At 39.0% G+C, this 25,030-nt stretch overlaps 1 protein-coding gene across 3 annotated transcripts in view; it reads left to right on the forward strand.

The window, feature by feature from the left end:
* MOB2 (MOB kinase activator 2) overlaps positions 1-25,030 on the forward strand; it is a 113,465-nt gene that overhangs the window by 28,698 nt on the left and 59,737 nt on the right. Inside the window, exon 1 of one of the 3 annotated variants that reach the window (XM_032691149.1) lies at positions 17,353-17,372. The exons of the other annotated variants lie outside the window; for them this stretch is intronic. Coding sequence (XP_032547040.1) covers positions 17,368-17,372 — 5 coding nt within the window. The 5' untranslated portion in view covers positions 17,353-17,367. Of the gene's footprint in view, positions 1-17,352; positions 17,373-25,030 lie in introns of those variants that run through there. 3 annotated transcript variants of the gene reach the window in all.

Genomic DNA, 25,030 nt, shown 5'->3' on the forward strand with positions numbered 1-25,030 from the left:
GCTGTGTGAAGGGGCTGACTAAATTGCAGCTCTGTTGCACAACTGAAGAAAGTTACGTTAGGCTCAGATAAGTCTCTTGAGATGTGAACTAATATATCTCTTTGTGCTGCGTGAATCATGGTCAGATTTTTATTAACCTGGAAGTCAGAACAACAGTAATAATGACTGAATATGCTACTTGTCTCTGTGTTTTACCTTAAGTCAATTGCTTTCCCACGAAATGCGTTAGTGCTAGAATATATCTTTAAATTACAATTCACACCATTAGGAAAAACTTCCACAGTAAACTAAGTATTTAGCATGTAAGTAAAGGGGCTGTGTAAGTTGAGAGAAAGAAAACAGTCATGGGGGACCTTTAACACAGTGGTGATATATCCCTCTTATAGGTCTCTAGGCAAGAGAGGGAGGAAACCTAAATGGGAAGGGATTAATTTTGTTTGGGAAAAAGCTCAGGATGTATGTGGTGTGCTGGAGGGAAGATGGTTTCTTAAATTCCTTTCTGAAACATCCAAACTACTTTTAACTAATTACTAGATTTTGGGTTGTGCTTAATGCTGTGCTGATTGAGACTACCTGATAAACGATTGTATTTGAATCCTGCACTATGGATTTACAAAGCAAATTGATGAAATGTTATTGAATGTATTTTATTTATTGTCATTTTGGTGATGGCTATTAAAATGCTAATCATGTATTTGTTCAATATTTGTTTTATAATATCTTTATGATGGCTTTAGTGAGTGTTTTTTCTATTTATTCAATGTACAGTGTTAGTTTCTTTTTCAACTTTTAATTTTGCATGTATGATTTTTTTTTTTAATTAACATCTAGGACCTTGATGAACTTTACTGTAGGGTTGAAGGGTGATTTTGAGGCCAGTATGTGAGACATTTAGTTAAGGTGCAAGCAGAAGTGAAGACAATTTCTCTTCTGCCTTTGACCTCTGTGCTTTTGTGGGGGTGTGGTTTTGTACACTGTACATGATACATAGGAGAAGTGCTTTCGAAAGTACCTGTTTTGAAAAGTGCTTTTTTCATATCTGTGGATGAGAAGGATTAGTGTGCTGGTCAGCTGGTCAGTGAGAGAGCTTTCCGAAAAGAGTACGGCGTGCCAGATTTAATTAGCTCAACCTTGCTGGCTGACACTGGGGTTTTTGGGTGGTCGTAATGATCACTCAAATAATTTCCAGAATCAAGTATACTTTAGCCGTGGGGGGAAGTGGGAGGAACCATAGGTGAAAATACTTGTTGTATCTGGGTGTTTTTTATCAGAGAAAAGAACACTTTCTGAAAATCAACTTGATTTTCCTGTCATTGTACTCTACTGCAGGTGTGTATATCCTGTATTAAACCAGGCAAACTGGAGCAGTCCTGGTTCCCAGCAACCCAAAGGGTGTGTGTTTGCCTTTGATAACTGCAGTATGTTTAAAATCACATATTTGAAGGTAATTGAGGAGTCCTGTATTTTCAGTGCAGAATAAGATGGGTTACGTCATCTGTTAAGGATATAATGCTGACGTTGCCAATTAACTCGACACAAAAGGTTTTATGATGAGATACTGATCTTGTGGTTCGGGTTACTGTAGAAAAAACTGAACTCTCTAAAGCAGAGACTAAAGACAAGAATGGCACTCACAGTATAAAAGCTGGTCCATTATGTAACATTAGGATGAAAAGCAGCAAGGAGAAGCTGAATTTCCAGAGTCCAGGTGCTTCCCTGTGTGCAATGCTGTACATAATGCAGTAAATAATATAAATGTGCATTTAGAAGAAAGACTGAACATTGTTTTTCATATTCATTGCAGGCCACATAGTTTACCTTTTTTGTGTGTGTTGATGTCTTTCTCAGCAGTTTTACTCAGAGAATCAAAACATGGTTTTACTTTCCTTTGAAAGGAAACTAAGTTCGCTGTCAGTTCTTCTTTGTCTGCCTTTAGTTATTTTATCAATATAGGTGTGAAAGTACAAAACATAAACTAGTCTGCCTGTTCAACTGCATGTGCTATAAATCTTCTCTAGCATCGGGCAAGGACATTTCAGAGTATGTTGGTCTCCTCAAACTATAAAAAAGATCTCAAAGGTCAGAGCGAGCATGCTAATTAAGAACAAAATGTTTTCTTTATGTATGTTCTTATATCAATAAATTAAGAAATACCTTCCATTACTTTATTATAATTTCTATGTATTGCATGAATATTACTTTCCCAGGAAGTGACTGAAACTCCCAGTTAGTGTTTTGTCCAGATCCTTTTATTTAGGAAGCTTGTCCCGACTGACTATTTTAAATTGTAGTTGTCAAGTGTTGTCACAGTATTACAAACAAGAGCTCAGGTTTTTTTGACTATTTTAAATTGTAGTTGTCAAGTTTTGTCACAGTATTACAATCAAGGGCTCAGGTTTTTTAACTGCTTACCCTCCTTTGCTGGAATGGTATGGTCTTCCTCCTTTTTTTGTAGTTGAGAGCTGCAGACACCATAAGCATAACTGTACTTGGCATGAAACCTCAGGCCAGGAATATCAGTCAGGTACTGGCAACAGAATTATTTGATGTCTTTGGTTACTAAAGATATAAAAATAATGTAACACACAGAAAGACTTGTCAGTAAGTCTTATTGTAATCTGTCCCTGCAGACCACACTTCTAAGTTGACTTTCTTTCAAATGTGCAGAACAGGCCTACATGGATTAAAGGTCATGGTACGTGCATTGCTGTCAGAGGGCATCATGATGGCAAATTGATGCATTTGTTCCATGCCCTCAACCTCTATGGGTTGTAATTTCTGTGAAAGGTGGAGATGAATAAACTTGTCTCATTTTATTATTGTGAGGTGAAACAGGCGTGAATTTCTCATGGTTCTGAGCTTTCTGCCCAGTTCTTATACTCTGGGTGAATTATCTGCCTAGAACACTCTTCCTGTAATCACACCATTTGCATGTAGTTCTCTAACACAGCTGGGCAGTCTGAGTCCAGGCTTATTTTTTATGTAGTTTTACTGTTTTAACTATTTACAATGGAGAGGATGTGCTGAAAAGTGCATTTGGAATATGCTTCTGTGGACAGACAGGTCTGTCCTGTGGTTCGTTGAAGGGGTCTTTGGAATGTAATGAATTTTTACTCTGTAGGATGATAAATCTAACTGAAGTTGTGGATTAAAAAAAAATATATATGTGAGTTCCTGCTAGCCCTTTGATGTGATGGATGCTTTTCTCATGCTTGCAGACTGAGTGGTTCAGCAGGCACAGTATCTCCCCACCAAAGAAACTAAGCCTGTGGCAGGTGAAGTAAGAGAATGATAAAGCACAGTGGGCTGCCAAGCAGAAAGATACTGTCGTGATGGCAAAGCGTGTGGCAGCACTGAGGCTTTCAGAGAGATAATCGAGCTGTGACGCTTTTGATTTCTATGGAAGAAATTGCTAGAAACATGATACAGTTTTATCTCAACAAGACTGACTTGGACTAGGCTAGGTGTGTTGTTGCTTCTACTGTTGCAGGAAGAATTTGGCTGCATCTCTTTTTTTAAAGTGTATATATAGCCTTTCCTCAAAAAACCCCAAACCTACAAGCAGTTTACAAAAGGTGCATCTTTTCTCAGCTTCAGTGTGTTCCTTCAGCTGTGTGGTGATGAGGTTACATAAGTTAAACTGGGTCTGTCTACTCCTGAAGGCAGTGACTAGTGCTCCAAGTAAACTAATCCAAACCACTGCGTCCGAGACGTGTGCAGAAGTGTAGCTGAAGCACTGTAGGGGGCAAAGGAGATTATTCAGTAAAAAATGATAGTTTGAGTAGCCTTTTTAATAGGTTCATATGGGGGCCAGAGTGAGAACAGCGGCTTTGAAACTTTTATGTATTGTATTAGGTGTCAATTTTAGACTAAGCTTTGATTTCATGAAAAGTAATAGCCAAAGCGTAATTTACACAAGGGATTTTCACATGCCAGTGACAACAGGTACTTTTTCTTCGGAATACCATTTTTTTAAGGTCTTCAACATTATTAATACACAAACAGGTTTTTAGCCTTCTGTCCTTACATTTATTATTAGTATTTTATTATTAGCAGTTTTGGTTCTGCTCCATGAACTATAAAAGTTCAAATACACTTCTGCATTTTGGAATAAGGACTGTGTGAGTTGTTTGGTTTTTTACATAATGACTTGATAGTTTTATCTAAAAGACAACAGTGAAGTAAATTGTTTCAGGTTATGTGCTCAAGTATATTTAAGCTCTTCTGTTGATTTTTAATAATAAATTAAATGTTTTGTTCTGCTGTATCTGTGCTCTTTTTTTGGTAACAGCCATCAACAGTGAAAATTACAGAGGACTTCATGGAGGCTGTGAACATTTTTCATGCCGTAAAAGGCTGCCTTTTTTTTTTTTTTTTTTTTTTAGCTAAAGGAGGCAACCAGGATATTAACTGAACAACCTAGGATGTGTTATTTTATTTAAAAGAGAGAGCATATTCTCCACAGAAGCTTTGTGTAAAGTGACAGGTCATTCAGAGTTGGAGCTCAGAGAACAGGAAGAATAAAATATTGAGTGTAATTTAAAACAAGCACCTCTCTTTAGCATACAGATTCGAAGGGTACCATGCGGCAACAGGTCAGACCCTCTTCCCCTTGTCAGCTGAGTAATCGCTTTTTATTTTTTTCCGATATGATCATTGCTGAGAAATGAAACTGAGACCGGCCTGTGGGTTGCGGTGAGTGACATGACGGTCCTGCCTTTCCGGGGCAGGGGACTGAGCGGGCAGCGGGCTCCCTCTGCAGCTCTGGGGAGGAGGCCGGTGCTCTCTGCTGAGCTCGGGTGTTCTGCATGATTTAGAGAGAATGGAGTCAGCCTCCAGCTATGGGCGCTTGCTTAAGTGCTTACTATGTCCTCACAGTGACTTTGAAAATCTTCTGTCAACTGCTGCCAGCGGGGGATGCGGGGCTGAGATCTGGCTGGTCCAGCTCGTGCCTGTCAGAAAGGTGATTGTGCTTCTGAAGTGCTTCTTTCCTCTGTTTTGAGTGGCACATTTACCATTTTTTTTCTGCATGTTCAGGTACTGTGCATTCAACCAGTTTAAACTTTGTGCTCCTTAGTGTTCCAAGCAAATGTATCGTTCAGCCAAATTTCATCTATGTTGCTAAAAGCACTGCACTTTCAGATTGGGTACAGTATTTCAGTCAATATTCGGACTTTCAGAGTGTTATGAATGTCTAAGTCTCAGTGAAGCAACTGATTGAAAATAGAAATGTTGTGAGGTTAAATCAGAGAAAGTAAGGTGATTTCTGTTAGTAATCAGTTATTAATTATGATAGTTTTATGAATTCCAAGTATCGAATAGACATGGATATGTGTTCTTTAAGTATCTTGGGTTTACTGTGCAAAAGAACATCTTACGACACTGTCGTATGACTGCTGTACTGTAGGTGTTCTTTTTAATTTTTTTTTTTTTTATCTATTTCCTTTTACATTGCTAAAACCATGAGCTGTATTTGTAGTGCTTTAGTGCAGCAGCATTTTGGTTTCTGGAGTCTATATGTGCTGTCATGGTGTTACAGTATATAAACTTGGAAACATCTTTGTAACCCTCGTGGGGAAGAAGCAACATAAAAAAAACCACGGTAAGACCAAACCCTGGATATCGTAAAGGCTTAAAGGGAAGCAGGAAAAACGAGGTATGTATATGATGCAGAAGTTGCTGGTTTTCCCGTGCAGGCTCTTTCAGCAGAGGGCAGTACTGGCTCAGTTGGCTTTAATGTCCCCAGGCTGCACAGTCATAGACAGCAGTGTGGGGGCCAAGCTGGTCTCAGTACAAGTTTTTAGGAATGGCTGAATGTGGAAATTCAGTTGAGTGAGTTTGTAATAGGTGGCTGGAGGAGGATTGTGAATAGCTTTTGGAATACCTGTGTGAAATTACAGTCAATCTAGTATCACAAGATGAAGTTCTGTTAGTCACTTATCCATTCTTGATGGCAGGGTTGCTGTATCCTTGATTGCTCCTCATCCAGATGAATGTCTGTGATTCCCTGTTTTCCTGCTTACAAAGAGAGTAAGCCTTGTGCACAGGAACCACCAAATGAGATGAAAGCAATGTCTCCTCTGGACTACTGCATTTGCTATCAGCTGATTCAATGCAGGATAATTATTCCATTGCCACAAAATAAAACAGCTTTTCATAGAATCATTCAGGTCGGAAAAGACTTCCAAGATCAATGAGTACAACCTTCGTCTGATGACCACCTTGTCAACTAAACCACAGCACTTAGTGCCACGTCCAGTCGTTCCTTGAACACCTCCAGGAATGGTGACTCCACTTCCTGGGCACACCAACACAAGCCTGACCACCCCCGAACCACATTTCCAATGCCTAACAGCCCTTTCCATGAAGAAATTCTTCCTAATGTCTCACCAGAACCCCTCCGGTGCAGCTTGAGGTGTTCTCTCTTTGTCTGCTACCTGGCTGCAACCTTTTTCAGGTGGTTTTAGAGAGCAGCAAGGTCACCCCTGAACTCCTTTTCTCCAGGCTAAACATCCCCATATCCCTCATCCACTCCCATAAGACTTAGCTCTCTAGCCCTTCACCAGCTTTGTTGCTTTCCCTCCAACACCTCATGTCTTCTTTGAAGTGAGGGGCCCAGAACTGGACACAGGACTCGAGGTGTGGCCATTATTTTCTTTTATTGGTAATCCCCGACTGCTTGTTTTTCTGCTGGGGTAGAATGCATTTAAGAGGTTATCTTACTATGTGACTGATGACAAAGTGTCAATATCAAACATATCATTAATTGTAAGCTCGGTTTGAAGTCCTTTGCCCCTGGAGCCTATTGGAATATCTAGGCGTCTTCCACAAGGTGGAGCTTTAAGGCTCTGCAGCTGGGATTTTTCCCTCTTGACTAATAAGCAGAAGAATGAATGGAGTTTATGAAATCTCAGGTGTTTATGAATCTCATAAAACAGGTATAAAATGACTGTTTCATGCTTTTCAAGAAAGCAAGTAAGTTTAGAAAAAGCCAGACTCGAGAGATATTTTGGGACTCTTTAATATGTCTGAGTCACTGGAATTAATGTTGCGAAAGAGAAAAGGAAGGATTGGAAAAAATAGTTCTATTATTATATTATTTTGGTATTACTGTTTCTTTGCTTCCAAACTGACTTGAAAGGTAGGCAGAACTAGATAGAGAAAAGCATTATCAAAATACTTGCTAAGTCTTCATTTATTGGGAGGAGATTTTTTTTTTTACTTTAAGCAGTCCTACCCTAAGAGGAGGAAACTTTAGATAACAGCTATTGTGATAGATTTTAAAAAAGGCAGAAAGCCTATTTTTCTTTTGTGCAGCTGTCTTTTCAAGAATGAGCTCTGTATGCCCTTTCTCTAGAGGAGTACCTTTTTCTGTTTTGCACTCTGCCTGCCAGAAGTTGCATCTTGCTGAATTCTGGAAAAGCTCTACTGGTGTTTCAGGTTGTGTTTCACTAATCAGTTATATTGGGTTCCCATGTTTCTTGAGCATCCGAACTGTGTTTTACTCCATTACCGTCTTGTCGGAAATCCCTGCCGGTAATTTTGTTGGAATGGAATTCATCATCTGCTCACTGCGCTGCTGCTGGTAAGACAATTTTATACATTAACTAGCACAGACATGTGTGGACATGAGCTGGTACGTGCATACAGAAGCTGGGAAAGAGTTTAGCTGGAGAAGGGGAAGGAGAACTGGAGGGGGATAACAGGAGAGGGGAGAACCCAAAACCTCGAGTGTCTTTCTTGTCCAGCTTTCCTGCCTTGAGCTAGCCTTTTCTGGTAACAAATGTTAGTATCTATTTTTGCCACGTGTCTTTGTATGAAACAAACCTTAAGGGCAGAAGCAGTTTACTGAACACTTGTTACAAGTGCTCTTTCCCTCTTACCTGTCTTCTGTAAAACTGTTACTCTCAATGTATTTAGACCAAGAGACTTTATTAGTACTTTCTACAGGGTCTGTCTTGACTTGAGTTGCAGTTGAAGTTGTGAAACATTTTTTCACAGTGAATTCTGTTGTTTATTCAATTCTTTGCAGGTGGGTGTTAGTATGCAAGAAATGAGAAATTAGTTACGATTTTTCATTCTGTGGTTCAGGAGTCTGCCTAGGTTAAGAACTGGGACCCTTAAGAACTTGAAACAGAAACTGCATGTCAGGAATCTACTTTCTCCCTTTCTAATGCTGTTAGAGCTCTATCTGATGGTCCTTTCCAGTTTTAGACACAGAAAATGCATATGGCAAATGCAATAAAAACCAGATGTACTTTATGCCTAATTACAGTGAGTTAAGAGCCTCTATGGACAGAGTGACTGGAACTGATTTCTAGACTTTGTGTAGGTCGGTGGCTGAACTATTCTGTAACTCTTCTGCATCTTGCTGGATCTGCTGCAGACCAAGTTTAAGCTTCAGTTTTCTGCAGATGCTGTTGCAGTCTTGACATGTTAAGAACTAATAGTTTTTCTCTTGGTTCCACTTCTTTTTTTTTTCTTTTTTCAGGTGTCCTTGTCATTTAGTATGTTCATTTGACACTGGCTGAGCAGATATTTGTTCATATGGAGGATGTGGGGGGGCCATTTGGACACTTTGAAGAAGAGCCCTACTCTGTAATATAATGTTGGGTTTGATTTCTGAGCCACAGCCTCAGAACAGACATTTGACTTGTGAAAAATAAAATAACGTGAGTAGGGTGATGGAGTGAGCTTGAAACATGAACTTTGGGGTTTTTTTTCCCCAGGTATTACTTGACATGTGGTTGTTTATGGGCAGGAATCCTTGCCCTTCTTTCTCACTGCTTCTCCCAGTGTAAATGTCCAATTTCCAAGGATTCTAAGTATTTCACCCCTTCTCTTTCTTAGCAATAGCAGAAATACCTTTCTTTTCTGAAAACAGCAGCAGTATCAATTGCTTAAAAATACTGTAGATGCAAGCTTTTGCATAACCCATAGTTTTGTAACAGCAATTGGTTCTATAGCAATCAGTTCTAAACTCCAATGGCTGTCTGTGGAGTTGATAAAGAATTACTCATTTTCTATTCATAGAAACAGTGATTTTGACAGGGTGTTTCAGGGTGAGTAGAGGTAATAAAGCCAAGGATGTTGAGGGTATATTTACTAGGGGTAGATAGTCACTTTTTTTTATTACATGAGCCAATGCCCTATTGACAAAAACACCCCAAGGAGACAGTTTAGAGACATTCCTCTGGTAACAGAATACAGTCAACTCAGAGTAAAGATTTTCTTATCACTTATTAACCAAAAGCTTGTAGTTGCTTTATTTAAACAAACTTCGGTATGAAGATGTCAAAAAGCAGCCTAAACCAGATGCTTCCAGAGAATACACAAGGAAAAGGGGCTAAATGTGGCTTAACCATCCTTAGAGAATGATATAGGCAGTTGGTGACTATTTAGTTGGATTCCCTTATGGTCCCTTTTCACTGTAAGTCCTATTTTCAGAATAGAATGGGAAAGAAATCCAGTGGAGCCATTTATTTAGTGTCAAATTAGTGTGAAAAATCCCTGTGCAGCTTAGAAAGAGAGAAAGGAGATAAAATGAGTTTTTAGGATGATAGTGGAAAATGTCATTACTGGGAGGATGGATGCTATAATATAGTTGCCTGTGGCTTCAGCATCTGTTTTTTTCAAGTTTACTAGTCCACAGGGTTGGTGTCCTATCTTCTGTATGATTATCTTGCATTATTTTCATGTTCCTGGTGGACCTAGATGCTCACAAAACTGAGAGATTAGCAATATGAACTTTATCCTTTTGTTCCTACTCTTCTTGCACTCTTGTCCTGGGCTGTGATACAGTTGCTATTAGAGTTTTTTCTGCTGAGTTCCAAGATGCTGAGATTAAAGGAGAATGGTCATTGCACATTAAATGCTAGACTGATTGTAGGTTTAAAACCAGAATTGAAAACAGGTACGTGGAAGTAATGCTTAAGTTCCAATACAGCAAACTCTTTTATTTCCTCCTATCTTGCCAAAAATAATCAGTGCAAAATTATTTGTCTATTTACTTGCCCCTAAGGCTATTACAGCTTAGCTGTAACTATTGGACCAGGCATGTGCACTTCCCATCCTACTTTAAAAGCAACGACATCTAGAAATTCACAGCTAAAGCAGTCATCATCTCCATTAATCATAATATGTGTTCATTCATATTTGTTATTTTGCTCCATGGGTGTATCCTGATAGATGATTGTCTTCCCAGGTGTCAGGGCAGTCACTGTTTTCTCTACTTTCCCTCAGCTACCTGGGCCTTCTTTGGGTATTTAAATTCTGGTTTGTTTTTTTTTTTTTTCTAGGTTTCCTTCAAAGTATGACTAATTGTATGAGTTTTAAAAGGATTATACTTTTTTTTTTTCATTTCACACTCTTACTCCTATAAAGTTTTTCAGATAGCTGCTGACCAAGGAGTCAACAAGGGAAAGGTTGGTATGAAAGCTCAGGCCAAGGGTGTCATCGGATGACATGGTGACATGGCTTCAGCTGAGAGGCCAGATGTGTCATACCACACTTGTTGGTTTTTGGTCTACTATCTGTAAACCATCCTCACAATTCTCTGGCTTTTGTCTCAGTGTCTGGTTAATAAATCATTGACATAAGAGACACCGTCTTTCCAGAGGCAAGGGGTGAGAGTCTTGGATCATTATGGGGATAGTTTACTGTGTCCTCTTATGTTGCATTGACTCTGTAGCTGATTGACTTCATTTTCTGTGATTTTAGTACCTGGTTCACTCCAGCTATGTCTGATGTAGCTCATATTGGATAAGGTTTGTAGGACTGTAACTGATTTCAGTTTTAAATATAATTTTTAGGTCAGATTTTAAGATGATGTAGGTCATGTTCTAGTGGTAGCCAAACAATGATTATGGATGTATATATTGAATTTAAATAATTTCTGTTGAAGCTGCGCCTTTTTTTCATCTGCCGAGAAACTAAAGAAGGGAAGAGAGAAAACAGGAACTTAAAACCAGTTCATCAGCTACAGCTATTACAGAGTAAATGACTGTAAATCACACAGTGGATATTTCATAAGAGCAGATAAATCTCAATTAGACAATCCTAAATGTTTGTGGGAGGCGCTATGGATATCATCATGTACTTAGTATATATTCTAGCAAGCAAATAGATCACACCCCTTAAATGAAAGGAGATACTGAAAAGGATTTTAACAATTTTGAGGTTAGTTAGGAATTTTTATGCATATCTCTGAAAAGGGTTGTTTTCTAATAATGTACAAATGCTAAGGAAGATAAAACATACATGATAGAAATCTGGTCAGGCTATATCATGTGGCTTATTTATAGCATTTAGTTTTCAAACTTTCCTAGAAAGGAGTGGTGATTTTTTTTTCTTCAAGATAGTTCTTGTACGATTCTTTTTGTTTTGTCAAAGTGAAACTAAAGAAATCACTTCACAGGCAGTATTATGACATGTAAATTGTGAAAGCAACAGAAGGGCATGGTCAACTTCCTTCTAAAATGAGTGGTAAACCTAAAGAACAAGAACTTGACTGAAAAAAAATGCCATCACCAGTGTGATAATGGCACTGCAGTGCTTCTAGATTGTGTTGCTTTTCCCACTGTCCTGGTTTTGGCTGGGGAGAGAGTTAACTTTCTTCGCAGTGGCTGATATGGGGCTGTGGTTTTGGATTTGTGCTGAACACTGGGCTGATAATATAGAGATGTTTCTATTATTGCTGAGCAGGGCTTACACAGAGCCAAGGCTGCTTCTTCATTCGTATTGCCACACTGGCAAGGAAGTTGGGGGTACACAAGACACTGGGAGAAGACACAGCTGAGCCAGGTGGCCCAAACTGACCAAAGGGATATCCCATACCGTGTGACATGCTCAGTATGTAAAGCTCGGCAGGGAAGAAGGAGAAAGGAGGGAATGTTTGGAGTTAAGATGTTTGTCTTCCCAAGTCACCATTAGGCGTGATGAGGCCCTGCTGTCCTGGAGACAGGACAGGCTGAACACCTGTCTGCCCATGGGAAGCAGTGAATGAATTCCTTGTTTTCTTTGCTTGTGTGCACAGCTTTTGCTTTCACTAATAAATTGTCGTTATCTCAACCCCTGAGTTTTCCAGCTTTTACCCTTCCAATTCTCTCCCCAGTCCCACTGGCAGGGGAGTGAGTGAGTGGCTATGTGATGCTTGGTTGCTGGCTGGGGTTAAACCACAACACCCCCAAGGAAGATGCATTTTTTTTTTAATTGACCTTCAAAAAGACAAAGATGCATTTTGCCTGATTTTTCCCACCACTTTCCTGATCGTTTCCTTTCAGGGGCTGAATTTTTAAGGTCCTTTCTGAAAATGGGAAATTTTCTGCGCTGCTGCAGCTTCTCTGTAACTTCTCCCTTCCTACCCTAGTTGAGTTTCACTGAAGTTCTGCAATTTGTTTCTTTCCCTTGCAGTTCATTTCGTAAAGTAATCTTTCTAGCCAAGAGCTACATTGCAGTCTTCCTGATAGCTCCAGTCTTTAAATGGGGAATTGGCTTTGCTTACTGCATTTGATTTTAGAATAGTTTATGCCTAAATATATTCTACTCAGAAGCATGCAGCTTTATTTCAGTTTTAAACCCTCTTGGCTCTTGGAAGTATTGTTTCATTATATATATAATAAATCAAGTAATGTCATTGCCTTTGATATTACTAGAGTTAAAGGAATCCTGAACAGATCTTACTAAACTTATGAAACTGTTCAGTGAAGCTTCAGTTGGAAACAAAGAGAAAAATTTAAATTTCTTTTTTTATTTTTATTTTGGTGAAATTTTTACTTTCTCAAATAAAAGATGTCAGTCATTCTCTGAAGCTTGTACATGAATGTATAGTGTTGGTGATGAAACTGTGTTGGTCTTTGTGATTACAGAATAATCTGGTTCTGTTGTCTCAGAGATAAGGACTAGTGATCTGGGAGAGTCATAGTTTGAAAATAGTTCATTGTAGAGTGATGGTCCTTAGTGAAATCAAGTAGATAAACTTGTATTTGTCACATTTCAGAACATCTCCTGAAGATGACAGGGATCAACAGGACTCAAATCTATCACCTACCTTTTTATTTTGCATCTGCTTGTCAAAGTAGCATCTGCTAGTAAAAACTGAGGCTCTGGTTGTCTCCTAGAGCATTGCTTAAGATCCCTTTCCTTTGCCCTTTTATTGGCTTTCTGTAGGGAGTAGATTGTATAAAGCATGCCCCTGGAAAGCAGAGGCCGTTAAAAGGTTTAAGACAAATTTATTTGAAGACAAAGAGGGCATTGAGGAAAACTGTGGAGAGGGATTGAAGGGCTTTCGCAGCGCAACAGAGCCTTGTCTGTGCGGGACTCAGCCTGCCTCTAAGTTCCAGCAGGCTGCTGAGAAGCAGGCCAAGAAAAGACTCTCCAAGACCCTGTTCCCTTCATCTGTAGTCTGCCATCTGGACAGAGGATGGCTAGAGGGTTCCTGGAACGTATAGAAAGGAATCTTGAGGGCTGAAAATAAATGCCACTGGAGACAGGAAGCGTCTGAGACTAGGAGGGTTGGAGGAGGGGAGCTGCTCTGTGGGTCACAGTACTGGTAAGGGTGAGGGGCAGATAAGGGGAGCTGCTGTGCTGTATTGGAAGGTGAGCAGCCTTTCCTTAGAGGCCTAAGCACCCCTCCATTTACTGCTTTGTATATGTGAGGGCATCTTAGTTGTCTGTTACAGGAGTTCACCTGAGTGATTTGGATCTTTTTCCCTTGTACAAAGGGTCACTTAAATTTGTAGCTCTTGGCATATTAGAGATTTTGAAATCAGAAAGGTTTGTAGGAAGATAAAATTGTGCCAGCCGGTCTTAAGTTTGATCTTGATTGTTGTCATGAAGCTGTGAGTTACTTCAGTGTGGTGTTTGGTGGGGTCTGTTGCAGTCAGGTGAGATGATCATATGACTGGGCTATGTTCCCCTGAATTATTTTTCTCATGTACTAAAGTCACTGAGCTAAGATATTTTATTCCTTTAGTGTGCTTTAATAAGTGTTGTAATACTAGAGAATAATATTCTGCCTTTCTGAGTTATGAGGATGGCACAGTCTTTCTATTCTTCTCAGAATGGAAATGTCAGCTAATCATATCCCCCATCTTTTCTTCCTGTGAGAGCCTCTTAAACCTCCAGAGAAACCTTAGAATGAGAATTCTTTGCATCACCTATTGCACATTTTTAATGGTAACCAGCCAGATAACTGAAAATGGTTTTGCTTTGTGTGCTGGCCTGTGAGTATTAAGTTGAAACGAGGTAAGTTTTCATTTCTCAAGATGTTTCAAAGAATGTGGTCGTGAAGCAGCTCCTTCCTATTACTGTGCTTTTCAATGCACACAATAAACATCTCTTCACAGATTTCAGGGCCATTATCCTCTAAAGGATGCTCTCAGAAGGCTCAGACTTTCTGGGGAAAGTTAGATGCTATGCATAACTGAACTATTTTCCTTCACTTAAGACTTCTGAAAAATAAAAGATGAAAATATCCTCAAATGTTTATTGTATATCCCATGTGAAAGTGGTGGTGTGTTTCTTATTACTGACCTTGGCAGTGGAGTGTGCATTGTGTCAGCATTCCCTGGCCAACTAGAGCTGAGCTGTAGCTAAAAGTCTTTTCTGGATAAGAGAGGAGATTCCCAAAGCAGTTATTTTATCAGCTAAGTGTGTTGGCAGCTTTCTTGGTGAGATCACTGCAGGTAGTTTATTATTTGATTGAAAATTAATGGGGCAATTAGAGCATGAGACCTAAGAGTAGAATATGCAAGTTTGTAATGAAGATCATGTCAATGAATTAACAGTAGTTTTCAAGTTCCTCACTGTACTTGTTCAGCAAATAAACCTGTTAGCCTGATGTTTTAACACACTTTGCTGGTAGGATTATGTAGCTGAAAGACCAACAGAAATCTTAGTCTAGAAATTCCAATTTACATATTGATTAATAACTCCAAATTTGAAACCCAGATGAATATTATAAACTTCTTGTAATGGAAAAAGTAGGTCCTTCCACAGCAACATCCTTACTGCTATAAGGCTTGTCTTATTTTTGTTTCTCTCTAAATTACTCAATATATCATCACCTATAGTGTATCAGTAAGAACTGTAATTATTCCAGAGGCTCCACACACAGTTACCATTTGAATCTGTAATTAGGGAGGTGCAGGGTATCTGTGCTCAGGTTATGTTTTTCTCCAACTGCAGTATGTATTTCCAACTCCATAGCACAGAGTACAGCTGCATAGTGTTGCAAAGTAAAATACCAATTTATAGGTTTAAATGCATCTTTTTCTTGAGGGGAAAAAAATGAATAATTGATAATATGATCCATGTGCCAGTTCATTAATTTTCATATGATTGCTTAAAAAAAAAAAAAAAGATAAATCCGAAATCCTTATATGTTTTAGGATTGAATACTGGTAAACTGGATTCTTTGCTAAGTTTGAATGTGGCATGTTCTTTGCATTTGCAAACTTTCCCCCATATGTCCGTAGTCCTTCCTCAGAGCAGCAGCTTGCCAGAAAAGGAATTTCAGTAGCTTGCCAGTGTTTACATGAGTCGTTGCTGATTCTTTGCTGAAAGTATTTTATGTTGTGCATATCTTGTGTTGTAAATGCCATGATTTTAGGTTTCTGTGGGACACTTCTGCAGCAGTAACTTCAGGTATTTCTTGGATTCTGGCATGTGTAATTGTAGCATAGTGCAGTATAGCAACATGAATAGGCAGATCTTTCTTTAGGTATGAGAAAAGAGCAGACGAGTGATTTTGTAATTTTTTTGGAGCCAGGGCTCAAAAGAAGAAAATTTAAAAAACCTGTCTTCTTCAGAAGCTTGTTGAGTTCATGGCAGTTTTTTTACACCTTTCTGTCACCAAAAAAAAAAAAAAAAAAAAAAGAGAAGAGCATTTAAATTGACTCTTTATCTGTAGAGAAGGACAAAACATAGCTTAAAGATTGACACAATTGTTTCTAATAGCTTAGTCAAAACTTAGTCATTTTTCATTTTAAAGCACTTGCTGTTGCACTTGGGTGGGGTTTGTAAAATTTGTCATAGAATTTTTGGAGAGCACAATGATGGAATTTCGTTAAAATTCCTGCAGGTGAAAGGTGGGATTTTATGTAAAAAGATTTCATGCAAACACACACACTATACTTTCAGTATAGCACGTTATTGCTTTACAGTGACCCTTAGTGTGAACTATCTTTTTGTTGTCATGGAACCTCTGCAGTACCAAGGTTACTGCTCCCACAGAAGGGAGCCAACTGGGTTTTGCGTGAGTGCACCAAAATATGAGCAGTGGAGTGAAGGCGAAGGAAAAGATGGCCTTGGCGGTAAAATTGATTCTGTGGGGGGGGCTTGAAATTATTTTGGTTAATAATAATTGGTGACCTGTATTAGCAAGTGTTCAAGTGTTGTAGTGATGTTCCTTAGGCTGGGTCAGAAGACTAAAATATCAACTGCTCTTTAGGGGATGGGGGAACTGGAAGGGGCAGAGACAATAAAGGGATGAGACAAAGTCACTGGCACATAGTGTTTTGCGGGGGCTTGCACAGTCATTTATTGGCACTTGTATCTTCAGAGGTAGAGATAAGGCATCTCACTTGGTGATCCTAATTATTTGATGTGTATATTTTTACAGAAGTGTGGTGTATGAGTAAAAAAATGTTGGGGGGAAAAAAAGAGAAATAAAATACAAACAACCTGCAACAAAGCTTTATAAGAACGGTTATGTCTGGTATAGGACCAAAACTGACTTGTGCCCTGGTAATGCTTCATACAAAACTGAAGAGCCTCAGGTTTTTTACCACTTATGAAGAATGAAGCTTTTTGTCACTTAAACTTCAAATAGATATGTTTTTAAAGGTTAACAGCAGAAGTATTATAACATCCCTTTCTAGCTTCCAGTGCTCTGAGTTGACCTTTGTTTTACTTTCTATCAGTGTAGTGAGGGTTTTTTTGTTTCTAAACAAGCAAATAACCCATTATTATACTAGGATATGGAGAGTCTGATCAATATATCAATGGGCCATAATTATTAATTGAATTAGTTGTCAGAAGGAAATAATAGAAGTGACTTTCTGAATGACGATCTCTCTCAGGTTCTAAATAAGAAATGGGGTTAGTGTGCAAGTTGACTTGTAAGTGATGTGTGGAGTTAAAGCATGATGAAAATTTTTGTTGAGATTTGGAGTATCTGGAAAAAAGATATGAGGGTTGCAGGTTGAAGTGAAAGGCAGGCCAAAGCTGGAGAAACCATGCATGGTTAAGTTTGCTTTGTACTAATTTTTCATAGGCCCTTCCAGTTGTCAGATGAGCACCTGAAAATCTGAAGGTTGCTGTGCTGGTGCAGGAGCTTGATGTATGATATAAAGGTTAAATACAGCCATGGAGTGAGTATGGCTGCAAATTACAAATAAAGAGAAAGCTGGATGGGTAGGGGAAGAACTACCCAGCTCCGCTGGAGGCAGAAAAATTTCCAGTTATTAGGGTTTTCCTTCTGTCCTCCCCTGGAGCTGAACCCAGCAGTGTCTTTGCCCAGCTTGCCAGTCTAGGCTGGGCAAGTGCCATTGTAAAGGTGCCTGCGAGTATCCTACTGAAACTGCACAGTTACAATCCGTGTGTGCAGTGAGGCCTGCGGTCTGGAACTGACTGATGTGTTTGGAAACTTGACTTGCTTGACACTGGGCGCCCAAAATCACTTTAATGGACATATTTTTGAATATGTACCATGCAGTACATATCTAAAATCCAGAGGGGAAAACCCATGCTTATTTTATTACCCTGGTGATATCCCTTAAAAGTTGCTCTGACGATATACTTTTTTAAAGCTTTGGTTATTGAACTAGAAACAGTTTTAGGACAACCTGTACTGTGTCCTGTGTTTTATTTGTTTGTTTTATTTTGCTTCTAGACAGGGTGGTTACAGGTGCTGATTATTCTTTATGCTTTTACTTTTAAATTATGTGACCGTGGACATACAGCCAGGCATTTTTTTTGCTAATTGGTCCTTTGTTTTTTGTTAAGGTAAAGAAATTAGATTTACTCACAGTGCAAGAGGATGTTAACACTGCTTGGAAGATATGCTTGCCCTATCTCTTTAAGCATTTGACAGAAGATGGTGTCAGAGGGACAAGGGCATAGTGTGAAAATGGCCCATTATGAGCTACTCAAGCTACTGGAGTTTAACTCTTACTCATCAACACACTGTACTATTTGACCCTAAGCAATTTAATCCATTTTGTCCCATTCCACCATCTAAAACCGGAGAATATTCCACCTGCTGAGATGTGAATGGCTTGGCTAATGATGTGGTAATTGACCTTTGAAAATTGCATTCTAATTAGTGTAGTTTTTGCTTGAGTCCTGTTCACAGCATTGCAGACAAGACTGCTTTGATTACTGTAGCTTTGTGACTAAGCAAAATTACATGAACTTGCACTAAAAATCCAAGCACAATAAAAAAGTAAATAACAACAGCAACAATAACAAAACATTAGATAAGTAGATATTCCAGAATAACATGTAAGGAGAATTGCCCTTCTTAATTTGCTATATGGGCTTTCTTTTGCCTATCTGTTGGGAATAAATATTATCTTAAGTTTTTAAAATTTAAACTGAATCACATCTTGATTATTCAGTTTTCAACCAAAAACTGGTTCTCATCTAACCTGGGTTTTCACAGCAAGTTTACTCGTTCTCCTTACATTGTCCTTCTTCTACATAACGGTACAGTAAAAGGATAAGAATTCCAGGGGCAGCTTGGAAATTCTGCTTTTAAGGTTGAATTAATGTTTTATTCTCAAAATAGGATTATTTGCTATGTTCTCCCAGATCATCTGTTGCTTCTGAAGAAGTATACTGTCATATCTCTGAAGGCATTTAACATCAGTTTTCTAGGCTAAACACTTTGATTGCATAAGACTGCATACAGGGGTGCAATACAATGTGTATGTAAGGAGTTAGGAATTACCTTGCATTGCAGGTTTTCCCATTGCATAAGCTCGAGGGACTACTTCTCAGTGGAAGTCTGTAAAACCAGAAATGGGACCAGGCAGTAGCTGGGCAAAGCTTAGATGAAATTTAGTGGCAGGTATACAATTTTTTTATTGTAGTTTTTTGACTTGAGAATGGTAGCATACAAAGTAAGAAGCCAGTCTTTGTCTACCATATTGCCTTGAGAGCTGAGCTCCGTGTTCAACAAAAATCTTTAGAGAAGGTATGTGTGTGCTCACAGATGAGAGAATGAAGGGCAGTTATTCAGGAGTGAAATGCAGCTTCTCTGGTGTAAGAGGTGTTTGGAAAGGCAGGAGACCTAAGCAGTGAGGTTTGAATTGAGAGCTGAGGATTTCTGAATTACATTATTCTTTCATTTGATTCTTGGCCTTCTATGAGTCACTTCATGCCATTAAACCCTAGACTTTGCATTGTCTTAGGTCCTGACTGTCCAAGTGCTTCCCGAAGTGTTGTTATTGCTATTTTACACTTTGGGAAAAGAGATGCCAAAGTGGAAGACATAAGCTAGCTAATAGATGTAGCAGATCCTTCAGTCCTGGCCTTAAACTGTTTAAAGAATCAGGGCGTATTTTATAAGTACCAGGGATCTGATATTGAAAGTCCAGTATTCTGGCATTATTAGAGTTTTAGTTCACATTTGCTGCTCTGCCTTAGAAAGTTGAAAACAACCAGTGCAGATGGTTGCCCTGTGTGTCTTATCCTCAGTAATGGGGAAAGACAGAAACAGCACTGAGTTTTTGATTCTGTTTCCAAGTCGTTTCCTTTTATCTGCTTCACTTTATAACCATTTCCTCCTGGGTTTTTCCACTGTAGTGACTGTAACAATCACCGACACAGGTTGCAGGGATTGAGGGTTTTTTTCCAAAGCGCTATTAACATTTCTAAAAGTGCTATGTAAATGCTAGTTAATGTTCTGATATTCTCAAATGTGAGGTCCAGACTCTGACTGGGGTGAAGTATTCTTGCCGTTCTTTGAAGGATGGATGACAAGGCTTATGTCTGGGATTTGTCTACAAAGGCTTTTTGTTGAACATTTAGGATCTTGGAAAAATGTGAATAACAGCAACTGAAGTCAAATTTGGCAAGGGCTTTGCTAGGATCACCTTAAAAATCCTGTGTTCAAATGATTTATGTTGCTGCCTTTGCAACTGACGTGCACAGTATTTTTCACTTTGCACTTCGTTTCAGAGAAGCTGTTTCGTTATGTGCATTAATTTAGAAGAACAGAATAATCTGCAAAAATAATACTGTATTTATTTGTTTTGAGATAGTGAATTTGCTTCTTTCTGAAGGTAAGGCAAAAAGCATGTCTGATAAGTGACTCTACAAATACAGGATGATAATTTGTATGAGCCTTTTTTAAAGTATTTAAAGAATTTTCCTTTCTTTGTTAAGGGTTCTTTATAACAAGTTTACTTGTAGGATAAACAGGTTTCTGTATTGGAATCAGGGTACTGTTTCATTATTAACAAATCAATCTACTTTTAAACTTTTTTGTAAGTTGAAAAATTGCTTGTAGCTTTTAGCACCTTAGGGTGAGACCACTTGGCTAATTTAAAAAAAAAAAAGTAAAAGAGAAAAGAAGCCAGTTGTGCAGTAGAAAACTTAACTACTTTTTGTTTTGTAGGCTTCAGGATTTGTATGTGCCCCATAGGTTTAATTTTAGCTGAAGTCTTTCTCAGAAATTTCTCTCCTCCCTCTGTGGTACTTCCAGAGTTCTCCTGGGTTGTATCATTAGCTAAATTTTGCAGCAGAGACTTTTATACCGGCTGGGACTTGTTGGGTGGAGCATGTTGGTAATTCATACAGTTGTTTCCTGTTCTTGGGCTGAAGGGCTAGTGCTGCTCTAAATTACTCTGCTTGATACTCTTGCCAAGAACATCAATATTCTCTTACTATTTTTTTATGTTACTTTATGAGCCTTCTTTGAGATGGAGAGAGTTTTGGGGCCTGATCTGAATAGGGATCTTCAAGCTCTACAGCCGTTTGCCACAGGTTACATAAATACCTGTTGTCACGTGACTGGTCTTAGTGCCCATCTGTGGGAAGCAGGGCAATTTACTTCCCACTGAAACATTAATTTTGCCACAGTACTTTTGTTAACCCTGTGTAAGGACCTCTCTTTAACACCAAAATTAATTATTAATTCTGTCCTAGCTGCTTCTCTTTCTAAACCTAAAAATCATTAAAATAAGTCGAAACAACAATGCACTTGAGCACTGTGAGGTCCAATACTGAACTACATTACATTAAACTCTTTGGACAGCCCTTCCAAAGTGGATCTGTTCATTCGCTCCAAGCCTACCTTCCAGGAAACTGCCCCAAGTAGGGGTTCACAGCAGGCAGAGTGCCCAGAAGTCTCAGACAGTTTGGCACATGCTGAAAGCTTGGTCTTTCCGGTATTGAGCCATTGGGCAGATGTCCATTAAGAATGATTAGGCAAAATGTGATATAAAGCCTTGTAAAATGGTGTGTGTATTTTTTCCTTTCTTTTTTTTTCCCTCCTCCCCTATCCTCTTACTTGAGAAGTTTATGTGGGTTGTGTATTTTTTCTAAATTATAAACCTGGCTTTTGCCCTGGTCCGGTAGAAAACTCTCACCCACCCTTTTCCGTTCCAGGCCGGATTGCTGTTCTGTTATTTCAGTTCTGTGTAACTTTCTCCAACGCTGTCTGTTTTGCTTATTATAAGTGCTTGCAATAACCCTTTCAGTGCCGCTGTCATCTTTGCCTTAAATCAGACTGGCTGTTTGTATTCATTACTAAAAAACAAGCAAAATGATCTTCTAAAAAGCAAAATTAAAGATCTTCTCCTCTCTGTTATTAGTAGGCTTTCTGTTTGAATGTAGGAAATTGTGTTATGGCTTTCATTTGTATATTGACCCCTTGTGTCCCCACACAGGGTTTTTTCTTTATTTTCAATAATAAGCCAAAACCGTCACTGAAATGGATTTCTTTACAGCTCTGGCCAGAGAAATCCCCTCAGGCTCTGAAGCTGAGGCAGCACTGTCCTTCCATATGCCAAATGAATTAGCAGAATTTGGGGAAAACATTTACATCCAGCTATGTCTTAGAGTCAGTTTTTCCTGTCCTCGTTCACCTCTTTTGCTTCTTCATTCCTTACAGAGCAACAATTGATATTGACCTGTAAGGTCTTTGTTCCTCTAATTGCAGTGTTTAAAGCCTGGAATTAGCGAAGTAGTTAGGTAGAAGTAAAGTGAACCTGACTGACCCACTGGTTTGGTGCAGTGCTCTAAGTGTATAATCAGACCAGGAAAGTAACCTCAAATTTGTTTCTTGTAACAACTCAGTCTTTCATTGATTATCTTTGGGAATTAACTTGGCCGGCCCATAAGGGCATGTTATGATGCAAGACAGTAGAAAACAAGGTTAAGCCTTAGGTTAGTGGGTATTTTCCAAAAGAAGGAGTGAATTGTTCTCTTCGGTAGTCAAATAGACAAACTCAAGTAGATTTTTCAAAAACATTGGAGGGAAAGGGTCAAGGATACATGTATAAATAACACTAAATGCTGTAGAAGTAACATTTTAACACTTGGTGAAAACCCTGGCGTCTGGAAAATAGGGTACATATGGGCACTCTGTCTCCTCTCTTTCCTGGCCAGATGTGGAGAACTGAAATTGCTAGTGAGTGTTTCTTTTTAGATGTAGAAAGATGTTTCATTCATATGCAAAGCTCCTCCTGGATGAATAATTAGGCTGTGAGTGTACTGTAAGTCTTTCCAAATAGTAGAGGACTGGCTATTCTCTTCTGTACCCAGCTTTTTACTTAAAATGTAAGTTTCCTTATTAAAAGGGATTTTTTTAATAGTAATTGAAATAGATCTTTTAATGCTGTTTTCAAAGCATAGAGTATCTGGGAGATGGTTGAAAATGGTAAGTCATCCATACTAATTCTGTTATCTAAAGAACTGCTCTTTGAGCTAACGTCCGAATAACTGGGCCAAATGGTCCTGTTGAAATTTCCCTTGGAAGCAGAGCAGTAATTGGATGAATGTTTAGCCTGGGAACAAATAATCCATGATGAAGTTTATGGATTCTACTTGGGAAAGGGAATAAAAGAAAAGTGGACTGTAAGAATGCTTCATTTGTCAGAAGGGATCTTAAGGAGACATAAAGATGTTTTCCTCCTCCCATGTGTCTTTACCACAGTGAGGATGATTACAGCTTGTGTGTGCTCTCTGGAATGCGTACGTGTAGGGAGAGAGGGGAGAAAAGAATTCTTTAGGTGCAGCCTGACTGAAAATACTGTAGGAGGTAATGTGTATAGCACATTGCCTCACTGTAGAGTTGCCTGCTTCAGCAAGTTTATCATCTTTATTTTCATGTGATTAAAAGTAAGGGGCTTTGTTAACAAACACGTTTCTCCAGAAGACCTCTCTGAAGCAGGAATTCATTGTTTCTGAAGCAGTTGTGTTGGCAAGTAGGCTTTAGCTGTGTTTCTGTGGTAAGTTCTTTTGTCCATGATAGCATTTTGGGATCCCAGCATCAATGTGGCTGACTCTGGCTCTGATTGGACAGTTTATATTTAGTTACTGGTTTCCTATAATAGTTTTCAGATGGAGATGTTAAAGAACACATACCCTTGTGCTGCTGTAATCCTAAAGAGCATGGGGGAGTGAAAAAGAAAAAAAAAGCATTGGTGTCTTTCTGCAGAAGTAGTGTTTGGAAAAAAACAGCAGCTGCTTACAGCCACGGAATGCTGAAATTAATTTTAAAAAATTAGGTAACCACTAAAGCCGAAGAGCTCAGAAAATCCATGGGAAAATCACTTAAATTTTGTAGCCAGAAAGGAGCTTTAAAAAGCTGTGGGAAGGTCTGCTTTTTTAAAAATTACAAGAATTGTGATTCTCCAGTTTAGAATAGTAGTCAATTGATAGTAACTAATAGCCATCAAACAGCACCCTCCTGACAGCTCCTGTGTCCCATATTCCTGATGTGTTTCCAATGCAAATTAGTAGATGCCCAAAAAAAGGCATGTCACATATGATTCAGTTATACTCTCAGAGGCATCTTTTGTTTCAAGTAAAACTGAAAACATACCAGATTTACTCTGAGCCTGGGTTAAGATGACCCCTCCAGAAATCTTGGCCTCTGAGAAGAAAACTGATTTCAAGTTTTCATTTGAGATGGGTTTGCAGAGCGTTTAGAAATTATCTTTACCTAACACTTTTTATTTATTAGCTTATTCTTTATTCCCTAAATGATTAACCAAATAAATCATCCTAGTTTTCTTTGATGAGCTTCCAGGAATGTGTCTCCTCTTTATCCAGTGCTTGTAGAAGCTGCCTGCAGGGACCTAACTTCTAGCTCTTCTATGGCCATAATGAATCTTTACCAGCTCCTGAGGGACAGCAGGGCCTGACCATAGCACCTGGAAGAATTAGGCCCTGGTGCCAGCCAGTTCATAGGTAGATCTTTGTAAAGTTGATGGTTGAGAAGAACACGAGGTATGATTCTTTCCCATGATGTAGATGATAAAACCAGAGTGATGCTACCACTGTCCTTGTAATGTATAACTATTCTGAGGAGGAAATTCTAAGTATGCTGTAGCCTGGTGACTTGAGCTAGTTTGTCTCATGTGGTTATATGGCGCAATTTTCATTTTTTCTGCCAGCTAGTACTGGGAGCAAATCATAGAAAGGTAGGGGTGAGAGACACCTAGTTGGTCTCCAGATCCTGGAGCAAGATCATCTCAAGGACCTGCAGTTAATGGGGACTCTGGAGTCTCTCCTGTACTTAAGAACCAAACACGCGCCCCTCCGCAAGCAAAATAATACTAACCTGGTTTGATTCTTGTTTAATTTAAGTCCCTTCATGATGGACAAAGCAGGAGGAATATTTTGTTTCCTTTCTCTTTACAGCAGTGTTCTAAATTCTTGGAAGTGTTATCTTGTTTTCTTCCCTCATTTTTGCATCTGTGAGATGAAAATATTCTTGGTGCTCTCTGGCTCCAGCTAATTCTACATCTGTCTTCAACTAGGGTGCCACGGATTGGGCATGGTGCTTCAGATGAGG

This window comes from Chiroxiphia lanceolata, chromosome 6 (assembly GCF_009829145.1).
Source record: "Chiroxiphia lanceolata isolate bChiLan1 chromosome 6, bChiLan1.pri, whole genome shotgun sequence".
NCBI classification, from domain to species: Eukaryota; Metazoa; Chordata; class Aves; order Passeriformes; family Pipridae; genus Chiroxiphia; species Chiroxiphia lanceolata.